The sequence below is a fragment of the Pararge aegeria genome, chromosome 8 (assembly GCF_905163445.1).
Source record: "Pararge aegeria chromosome 8, ilParAegt1.1, whole genome shotgun sequence".
Classification (NCBI taxonomy): domain Eukaryota; kingdom Metazoa; phylum Arthropoda; class Insecta; order Lepidoptera; family Nymphalidae; genus Pararge; species Pararge aegeria.
The window spans coordinates 11,912,548-11,923,655 of NC_053187.1; the positions used below are offsets into that span (position 1 = coordinate 11,912,548).

General features: G+C 33.8%; 1 protein-coding gene across 4 annotated transcripts; it reads right to left on the reverse strand.

Annotated features, from left to right (window-relative positions):
• Positions 1 to 639: 639 nt before the first annotated feature.
• Positions 640 to 10,704, reverse strand: LOC120625808 (dipeptidyl peptidase 3). Of its 4 annotated transcripts, none has more exons than XM_039893028.1 (15): positions 10,581 to 10,704; positions 10,365 to 10,409; positions 9,968 to 10,089; positions 9,564 to 9,716; positions 7,167 to 7,394; positions 6,401 to 6,527; positions 5,678 to 5,966; positions 5,169 to 5,422; positions 4,712 to 4,854; positions 3,442 to 3,553; positions 2,970 to 3,102; positions 2,478 to 2,601; positions 2,067 to 2,214; positions 1,316 to 1,489; positions 640 to 854 (listed from the first exon to the last, which is right to left on the reverse strand). In XM_039893028.1, exons 3-15 carry the CDS (start codon positions 10,085 to 10,087, stop codon positions 697 to 699), a joined length of 2,163 nt encoding a protein of 720 aa, XP_039748962.1. In that variant the 5' UTR covers positions 10,088 to 10,089; positions 10,365 to 10,409; positions 10,581 to 10,704; the 3' UTR covers positions 640 to 696. The 4 variants fall into 4 exon arrangements, with proteins under 4 accessions (XP_039748962.1, XP_039748963.1, XP_039748961.1 ...); XM_039893029.1 differs by having other exon boundaries at positions 10,365 to 10,423; XM_039893027.1 differs by lacking the exon at positions 10,365 to 10,409.
• Positions 10,705 to 11,108: the final 404 nt, after the last annotated feature.

An 11,108-nucleotide genomic window follows, 5' to 3' on the forward strand; every position in this document is an offset into this window, starting at 1 on the left:
TTAATATTAAGCACAGATAACAGAGTCGCCGTTTTATTTAAAGGACCTACCCTTATCCGAGATTCGGATTAAACTAACAAAGATGGCGATGAATACCATCCAAGTCCTAAAGAAACTACATTTAGGTAATTTCTAAATATTTCCGTTCTATACCCATTACTTTTTATTAATTTAGACCCAACCCAGGTTACTTATAATGACCTAGATGGATCTATTCTCAAAACTGTTGAACAGTTTCGAGAATAGCTCTTATATACTTGGTCAAAAGAAAATACTCTGCAAGCGGAGTGTGGGGCGCCTCCTACTAGGTGGAACCACGATTGGATGCAAAATGCTGAGAGTAGAATTGGAGCAGTTTCTAAAAGGCCTGTCTAAAAGTAGATTGCTTATGGTTAATGACGATGATGATGATGACGATGATTTAGAAGGTATCCCATAGGTAGCATTTTTGACAGCTGTATTTAAATGGTAAGATTTGGGTTTCGGATATGTTTGATTCAGGGTTGAAGTCTGAACATTTTTAAGCCTATCAAAAGATGAGATTCAACTTTCTTTCCGAAGAGTGTTATCTTCCTCATGTTAAGAAAATCGTACTAGAATAACCCATAGATCAAAAGGAAATTATTAAAAAAAAAAAAAACATGATATAAAATATGTATATTGATAATGGCGGTGGAACTATCCAAGGTGGGATGTTCAGTCGGCAAGTTGCTCTAAGTCAACGAAGTACTTGTGATCGGCCTCCGCTAGCAGTTCGAGTATATCATCGACTCGCGTACTGGGAAAACGTTCCACACACGCAGCGATCATACCTTCTGCGCTCGCTGGATAACTCTTTAACTCCACATCATCTCCTGAAAACAAAATATTTTGTGATTGAGTCGAGTTTATTTATGCCACCATTTAACTCGAGCTGATTTTGTGCTTGGATAATTAGCAACGAAGAAGGAAAGCGATTCGTACGTGTTCGTGGAATATTAACTACGTTATACGTAATGGTGCAGATTGTTATTGCGTGGCAGTTCGATGTATTTCTTTTTATTCCACTACAAGTTAGCTCTTGACTGCAATCTCAGCTTGTGGTAGTCTTGTCTAAGATGGTAACAGGCTACAATGTTTGGGGTATGGCAATTATAATAAAACCACACCCCTTATCGGTCTTTGTCGGTAGGGAAGCATTCTAGCAGAGACCTGACCAGAGGAAATTTAGAAATAATAAATTACTAATAAACTCAGATCATACCCGGGACCTCCGACATATAGAAACACAGCGCTCATCGCTGCGGAGGTTGACAAAAATATCTTCGGTTCCTACCTTTGTGCACAGTGTTAGGTTGCACGAAGATGTTCCGGGGCTGTTTGTGCAACATTACGATGTCCCGCCAGCGGCTCCACGGTTCTTCGAGCTTGCTGTACGTATCGAAGAGACGCTCGCCTTGAGCCACGTCGCCCGTCGCCTTTATGGTTTGCAACTTCACTAGAAAATCACCTGGAATTCAAAGAGAACCCAAATCGTTAACAAAATAACAATCCATACTTAATATCATAAAGGCGAAAGTTCGGATGGATGTTTTTTACTCAATAACGCCAGAACAGCTGAAAGTATCTGGATGAAATTTATTACAGAGATAGAGTATAGCCTGGAATAGGATATAGACTACTTTTTAGCCTAAAAATTGTACGGTTCGTGTGGGATACTTAAATAAATTTGTTATTGCTATTTACAAAGCAAGAGATCGACATGTTATTTTGCATAGTGGTAGTAGATCAGGGGTCAGAAAATAACGTACACATCAAAATTTACGCGGAGCGAAGTCACGAAAGAAGTTTTAATATGAACTAGTGGATGCCCGAGATGCGTGGGATTCCTGATTTCAAAGAGGATGTTAGTAATAAATAATTAATTACCCTATTTATATCAAAAATTTAATTATAACTTGAATTATTAGGGGTATTTAATCTGTATACAGTTATTAAGTCATACTCATACTCTTTACGTTAGAATTAAAACAAATTGTGTATTTTATCTTGATAGTTCTGCGACTGGCGCCTTATAATGGGCTTACCAATAATCCTCTTCCCGTCAGTAGCAAGACGTGTCTTGTCCAATGTGAGCAGTAGATTTTTGCCGGGTTCGACTTCAGTGACAGTGAGTAAACCATTTCCTTCCAGTTCCACCAACCGCATTAAAACAAAACGTGCCCTCGCATGCGCCTGTTAAAAAAAATACTTAAACTGATTTTCATAATAATTATATTTTATTTCTCCGTTATAGCGTGTTGCCGGTAGGCAAGCAAAATGTAACCTAAATTTTATAAGAATTAGTTCCAATTCGGCTTGCACCAGAGTCACTGCTTATGAATAAAGAAATATTATTATTGTTTTGCTCCCGTTTATATATATATTTGTTGTAATAATAATTATCTTTAAATAATATAAGTTTTTTTAAAATATTTATTATATTTCATAATGGATACCTGGAGCCAAGTTTCTGTGGATGGTTGATACATCTCTGTGGCCTTAGCGGCGCCGTTCCAGAGAAGGCTGAGCCAGTTCACGTATGCGACGTTCTGCGCCTCTTCACCCTCGTACCCGAACAACCTGTTATATGATAAAAATATGACGGTCAAAGCTGGTTGGTGTTAAAATTATTTGAAGTTCCCATGCAAACTTCAAACAATTTTAAGATCATTAGGGTATTTAGACTGAGCTCAAAACCAGACATGCAAAAACCTGACTAGTAACCTGAATACATAGAATATCTACAAAAAAACATTTACAAAAAGAAGAATTACTATCTTAAACTTCCTTTGAATCCAACAACTTCAAATTAATGCTTGACATTTGTCATATGAAGAATGACTTAATTTTGAGATGCCCTGCCAGATTATCGACTTGGTTATATTAGGCGTTTATAATAAATAGGTAATTTTACGTTATAATAAATATTTAATAAATTAATTAATTACTTCAATATTTCTGGCTGTAGCGAGAGATATAAACCAACCGCCTCGGCTCGACACTCTTCGAAAGCGGAGCCTAGGGTCGTGAACTTGCTGTCGTAGGTTTCTCCTTCACTGTACCACGACTCAATCGCCTTGCCTAAGACAAAAAATCACAATGCATTTTAGCACTAATTATCATATTATGGAATTCACAAACATGGAATGTCTAGATTGACGTTAAAAATATATTTTTTTATGGTATTCAGGATTTTAATTGATTTATTTTCATGATAAATAAATATATTATTATAAAAGAATATTGTACTTATAATTTGGAAATATTATTGTTCGATGTCAAAATTATCTATCGATTTACCAATTATTCTCATAGCATGTTATATACATAAATATTATCTTAATTAGAGGAAAATAAAAGTCAAGCCGTTCTGCAGCATCAGAAGTGGGATTACATTATGAAATATAATAACTTAATTACCAGTGAGCGGGTTCTTGACCTTTTCTTTGTCGAAATTGAACGTGCCATCTGCGTTTTGCCGCAGAAGCTTGCCGCTGCCGTGCCCAAGAAGTTCGTGTAGACCCACTTGTACCTTAAAACATATTATTATCAACCCATTAGCGGCCCACGACAGGTTATGGGTCTCTGAATGAGATAGGTCAAGCCGTAGTCTGTCACGCTGGCCATGTGCGGATTTGATATTTAATTGTTTTAAAAAATGCACGACCATAACTTCGGAAAGTTAGAAACGCACCTATGACTTTTTGGTAACTTATACTCAAATTCAAATATATGCTGAGTCGTTATGTACGGCTAATAAATATCCTACTACTAGATGCATAGACCCTTCCCTCAGGAGAGAGGGATATCGAGGTCAAACCGTAATTTAAGGAGATGCTCCTTAAAGTACTGTAATACTAATATTACATAAATGTAATACTAATAAAACTAATATTATAAAGTTAACAGATATAATCGGGTGTCAGTTTTAATGACAGACCTCCAAGGCCCTGGAACTTAGTAGCCCTTATGGCTTCCATGTCCCTATGCATATACACATATCCCATTATATAAGAATATCTTCAAATCAACAGTGAAGACGCAAGATTCCTGTCTTGCGTTATCAGGTGTAATTGTAACCAAGCACTGGTGTAATTGTAGCCAAGTATGTATGTTTAAAACTGGACTGGCCATGTAGTTAGATCCTCGAAAGAAAAATGGACTAAAAAATTATATCTTGGTACCCTTGGTGGCAAGAGGAAAAAAGGACGGCCACAAAAAAGGTGGGAAGATGACCTGCCAAAAGGATGGCGCAGAATAGCCAGATACAGAGCACACTGAAGTATTCTAGAGGAGGCCTATGTCCAAGGACAGCCTGACTAAGCGCGCTGGTGTTACAATTTTTTTTTTTAGGAATAAATATAACTTAATTAAATAATAGATTTAGTAACTAGTAGTGTATAAGCAAAAATGTATTTAGTCAGAGAATAAAGGCTATTTTTATTTTTATTTTTTTTATTTTTTTTTATTTTATGTATGTTTAAAATGGTTTAGACCAAATTCGAGCGTTCAGTGTTAAATTAACTTACACATTTACCAACGTTACTCAACATTGCTAACAAACGCATTGATGCCACAACACCTTAATTACCAATTCGATTGCTTAGACACAAAAGTCAACTATATAGATGTCAGAGAATACTATAACATTATTGAAAGTTAAGAATCAAAATTAATGAAATATATATACCTCGAAAGCTGGCACCCGATATTTTTCAAGTAACTGTTTGTCTGAGTCGCTGAGGAAGGGTATGACGGACTCCTTGTACGCGGCCGGGATCACGTTACCGAGGGACACATTCTTGAAACCTTCGTTTTGACGGATTTCATCGTCTAGAAAACCAGAGTGCTTATTTATGTATAAGTTATTTATTGAATTTTGTTCATGTCGTCAAGCAATTAATAAACCACTGAGAATGCTATACTCAAACAAATTAACACTATAATTTGGGATATACCAGTCACTATAAGTAATCCATACTCACTCGAAGACCAAATCTGCCGCTTAAGTAAAACATGCATAAAATGATTAAGTGTCGAAATAATTTATAATATTCAATCTTTACTTAATTGTATGGTGATTTTAAATAAATTTAGCACGCAACGGGCAAGAGGAATCTCTCAATGATTAAATTATAACAACTCACAGTTGGGTATATTGATGCCTGCTGGAATTCCACTGCCGGAGAAAGTAAGAACGTCTAAGCTGGTGAAGTCCGGTCGAAGGAAGGAATCCTTTTCCAGGTCCTGTCCCCAGGGTAAGAGTTTGATGAAACCTTCAGCGCCATTGACCAGCGAACCGAATTTTTTTGACATTTCTTTGTTGACCACGGCCACGAAACCTTCGAATTCTGCACGCTGCCCACTGGGATCTCGATAAGTTTCTATGAATCCTTGATATCTAGACGCAAAATATTAATTTTTAGTTAGATACTTATATGATGTTTCTATAATATGAATATGAGCTATTAACTTAATAAATATTTGCTTTTAATTTAATTTAATTATTTTTAACTGGACTTACTTCAATGTTGTTTATACCTGAAAGTGATAACTGTACTCGGACAATAAACTATAATGTAAAATGATTAATGATAATACAGTGTATCGTTGGTATATCTAATGAAATAAATAATAAAAATGAGTATCAACCAACGTTTCTATTATCGGCCCTTTGTCCTTGATCCAAAATCTGCTTCCCTCCTTGTGTTCACTCAAATCACCTTCCTTAAAGCTGTTGATATAATGTTTGAGCATGTTTCGTTCGTTATCATTCGCCGCATGCTTTATGGCTTTGTTCAAGTTTTCGTTTACCAAACTAAGCAAGGGCGCGTAGTCGCCGCGCGTCACTTGAAAGTATGCGTTTTTGTATTTCTCTTTGCCCATCGTGAGAGGCGGTTTCGAACTTGCTTCGAAGCTCGCCAAGTGGATTGTGAATAAGGGTACTAAACAAACAAAATATAACATTATAGATTAAAAAAATAACACTATATTCAGATCATGCTACATAAGACTTTGAGTACTGTCAAGGTAAGAGCGTATCGTACATAAAACAAGCGAGCCCCAAACCAGAGCCCGGTTTTTATCAACAATTTTAATTTAAACCACAGTTTTAATCTTTAAGGGAAAGAGAAAGGCTATGACCTTACATTTTAGTTAAGTTATTTTTAGTTAGAAATTTAATCGATTGCAACACATGTAGTAAATTTTACTTAAGATAAACATTATAGTATAAAAGCTCATATTATATTCATTGCGATATAATAATATTAAAAGTATAATTTAAAATTTTTAGATAGAATCTAAATTATGTTTCGGATTTCATATCTTGTATATTATTTATTGAAGGGAAAAATTTAAACCTCAGAAGTATACTAACAGCCATCTCCTTCTATGGTTTTAAAAGTTCGGCATATATAGGCCTCAATGCGCTTTGTTTTCATCCAATCATTTACAAGATTGGAATCCTCTTCAGTACAATTGCTTGAGAAATATGTTGTGACACCCTTGAAAAAAAAAGTAAATAAATATTGAATCTATACTTTTTACTAATATTATAAATTCGAAAGGGCAGAGACCCTTGGGTTGTCCTTACTTAACGCCCTAAATGCAATCGACTCGGGCATAGTGTTAGATAAAACTTGAAATGACAGAGAATAACTTTTTCATCCCAGGAAAACAAATGGTATGTCTGATGTCCTAAATTAGCAATGGATCCGAAGCCTGACCAGGAAAATAGAAAAACTCGCCATATTGTGGATAAAAAAATGAAGTTCTTTTTTTCCTATACTCTGCATAATAAAAAATTCAAAATTAACTTTATATAATTTATATCAAATAAATTCTAATTAGTAAAAATGTTATAAAAGAAAAATTTAATAATGTAATAATTGGTAGTAGAATAAACGCTTTTTATTTTATTTTTTATATTTCTGTATAACGAATTGCAATGTGGCGTGGCAAATGTGGCGCCCTCAGAATATAGCAATTTTCTTGGTAAGGGTTTATTCTAAGCAAAAACAGGCAATTTGTAAATAAATAAATAAATAAAATCAAACATGTTTCCTAACCAATTTGTACACAGAATAATTCTTAGCTTGGTCCCACTTGATAGAAAAATGGTATGAACTCATATAAACACTTACTTTATTGGCTAAGCCAAGACTTGTTAATCTAGGTGCAACACTGTACACCAAATTTTTTGTGTTTTCCCACAATTTAGTTACATGTGTTCCGTCTCTTTCATAAGCTTTAGAAGCTTTTATAATGAGTTCAAATGATTCTTTTGAAAGTTTTGGTATAAACTTTGTGTCTCCAAAACCTTTGTAGTTACCACTGTTTGCAAACAATGCTCCTGTATACACTAAAAATGCCTAGAAAGAAAGCAGAGTATTTTAATATCTTAGTATTATATTAGTCATAGTGAAAGGTTAAGTTCCGTTTTGAAGCAAATTTTGAACAATATGCATAGTAAGTTTTTAAAGCAGGCATGCTTTGTTAACTGCTACTGTTCTAAAATTGTTAAAATTGCAAGGGCATGAGTGTGAGACCCATAATGAGAAATCCAAGCCTGGCCAAGTGCAGAATTGAAACATATTTGAGAGCATTATTGAGAGCTATTTTTTTTCAACGAAGCAAGATTTACTTCCTTCAGCTTTGAAGCAAGTTATAATTGATGATGTTTGACAACCTATCTGGTGCAACGGTGACCGCTATGAATTTAAGTAGGAGTTCCCGGGTTCGATTCCCGGCAGGAGCAAATTGGGAATTTATAAATTCTGAATTTTCTCTGGCCTGGTCTGGTGAGAGGCTTCTTTCTACCCACGAAGACGTGCCGCTAAGCCATTTAGTGTTCCGGTGTGATATCGGGTAGAAACCAATTTGGGTATGACTACTATACTCCCTAACATAACTGAATCGAATCGAAACGAAACTGAAGGTTATACAATAGCAATACTCTATTGTTTTTGATTTGACTTTTACTTATAACAATTTTTTTTTTAAATACATAAATATAATGCGACAACCCACACATCGCCATCTAGAACCAAAGTAAGCGTAGCTTGTGTTGTGGTTACTTAGATGACTGATGAATATTTTCATGAATAATATACACAAATACTTATAATATACAGATAAACACCCAGATACTGAAAAACATTCATGTTCATCACACAAACATTTTTCAGTTGTGGGAATCGAACCCACGGGCTTGTACTCAGAAAGCAGGGTCGCTGCCCACTGCGCCAGTCGGCCGAAGTCATCTTTCCTTTCTTTCTAGTGTAAAATGCGATGAATAGAAAATATACAGAATGGGACTTTCGTTTTCTATTGTATGTTGTATTACTCAATGTTTTAATCATAGTTTAGACTACAATGTAACTAATGTGTAAATGTGTAGAAGCATGGTATATTTAATTGATTAAAAAGCACATTTATCTGAAAATTTAAAGGTGCTGTGCTAAAAAATTGGTGATATAATATACATTATCATAGAACTTTACGTAATTAATTCAAGCAATCTAACCACAAAATGTTTGTGTATCTATCTACAAGGGAAGTGGTTTCACTATCAAACTTTTCTAGTAATTTCTTATAAAACTATCTATTATACTAATATTATAATGAGGATAGAAATACTTTTTGGTATATGTTTGTATCTAATAGTTAAGTTTTTTAGTTTATCCATAGTTACAGAATGCTACCACTACAGTGGTAAAATAGGCTATATATTAAATGGTATTTGTAATGCAAGTCAAAAAAATAATCACCAACAAGCTGCTTTATTTGTGTATGCTATGTATATATAATATCTTATATCTTTAAACAAGCAATTCTTGTATATATATATAATTGGAATCTCTGAATCGGCTCCAACGATTTTCATGGAATTTAGTATACAGGGGGTTTCGGGGGCGATAAATCGATCTAGCTAAGATTCATTTTTTGGAAAATGTAATAACCGATATGGTGCAACGAAGTTGCATGGGTCAGCCAGTGTATAATAAAAACTGCTTTTTTTGTGCTTAGTAAACGATTCGGCATACGTATATACCTACTATGTATTATAAAAACTAGAGATTACCCTAAACATCCAAAAACAACCTCTTCATAATATTAGTACATATAGATGTTTTTTTTAATTTTCAGTGCAAATCATATGTGACAGCTTATTAGTATGAGATTAGACATCTTTGAATAATTTTCTATGTACAAAAACTTAATGCATTCTTTGCCAGTCAACTTTGGTTCATGATTCAGAAACAGACACCAGTAATAATCTATAATGCTCTTTTCTTTTTCATTACATGCTTGGTTTGTTAGTCTTATTTAAGCAATTGTGTTTTCAAGGCAGTTTAATAAATATTTGACCAGGTAACTATTTCTATTTTTTGGAAAGGTATGGGAACCCTCAGTGTTCAAGTAAAACTTTTATAATATTTTTATTCTCAGCCCTATCACTGCCACTTCTTACATGTCCACTTCACCTTCAGCAAACCTTCTAGCTAGAAAATTAAATGACTTTCAAAAAAAAAAATTACCTGAAAATCATCTTCTGAGACTCCAGCATCAATAGAAGACTTTTTCAGATCCTCAACAGACTCAGCAATGAATATTCTGTGCAATAGTGAAAAGATCTTTGGGGATTCTGGACTTGTTTGAACAAGTACAATAAGACCACCATACCAGGCAGCCTGTAAAGAAAAACCATATTTCAAATAAATGAATTATTAAAATGTAAAAATATAATCAGTTAAGATTATATTTTTAGATGGTGGTGGCTTATGACATTGGAATGCTTTATAACCAACTCCGGGAACCCATGATTTATGATTAATTTATCTGTCAGTTAATCTGATGAACAAATTTGACATGAAACTTAAGAGAGTTATGTATTATAAAAAGTATATTAAAATACCATTTTATCTTATCAATAATGACATACCTGACTTAAATAGTGAGCATAACATTTTTCAACTTTAGTTAAATTTGTAAAAGCTTGAGAGCAGTCCAACTCGACAAACCTCTGGTTGTTGGGCAAATGGAAAATTGATTTATCCTCCATTGCTGAAAATACTTTAGGCATTAGGAAAAAAAACCTCTGCTTTGTCAAACAAACTTCAATCCTTTGGACATTATATTTGAGTGAGTAAAAGAAATAAAGCCAACTTTGTAATGCTATAGGTTCTTTAGCCTTTAATCCTTCATTTAAATTTCAATGACAAGGTTAGCTTTTTTTCTTATATATATTAAAATTATAGAAATTATTATTTGTTAGAGAAATACAGTTTAAAAACAATATAACTATATAAAATAACAATAAAAATACAAGTAATACAGACCGTGAACTAGTTTAGCCGGTGGAACAAATTTTGTCTGGGAGGGTCCTGATGAAAGTTGTCTACATTTATTAATAATAACATATGAATCAGCATATTTAACGCGCCGGCATTTCGTAAGGTTAATAGTCACAGTTCGCAACATTGATTGTGAATAAAGTTAAAATACCGTGACAGAAATTGTAATTTAAATTAACAATATATGTAGTCCGTACTTACTAGTTAAAACGACTTTTTGCAGAAAGAATACTGGAAAATTAAATTATTTGCTAAAATGCCGAAAATTACTTCGTCCAAAACTTTGACATACCACAATTCAGAGATGAATGAGCGTAAAGTAATATACAACTGAGGTTTGAATGATTAAAACACATTTCATATTTTTAGATTATCTGGAATAAAGCTAATGAGGATACAAACATAATTAAATTTTTAGAAACAGTTACTGAAAGAAAAGGAAAGAGAACAAATTGTCAATTTTTATTGGTTTACAACTCAGGTGAAAAAGCTACTTTCATAAAGAGAAAAGAAAAGGGTATTTAGAAGAAGATGTATAACTCATATTTTTAGGTGTTTTCTTAATTATTATGACATGTAGCAATGGTGTCGATTCGGTTTAGCAAAATTCTAAACTAAATTCAAATTGACAGGTTTAAAAATAGTGCCGTCCATTTTACACTGCATCCTCTGGAAAAGTATGGCACGCAAATGCCATTTTGGTTCAGTATAGAGATTTGTATTTAGAAA

Coding starts and splice junctions, on each gene's coding strand:
- LOC120625808 (XM_039893026.1), bottom strand. CDS start 10,506: ATGTTGCGAACTGTGACTATTAACCTTACGAAATGCCGGCGCGTTAAA. Junction 9,717..9,967: donor ATGCTCACTATTTAAGTCAG/GTATGTCATTAT, acceptor TTTTCTTTACAG/GCTGCCTGGTATGGTGGTCT. Junction 3,103..3,441: donor GGTCAAGAACCCGCTCACTG/GTAATTAAGTTA, acceptor TTTTTGTCTTAG/GCAAGGCGATTGAGTCGTGG.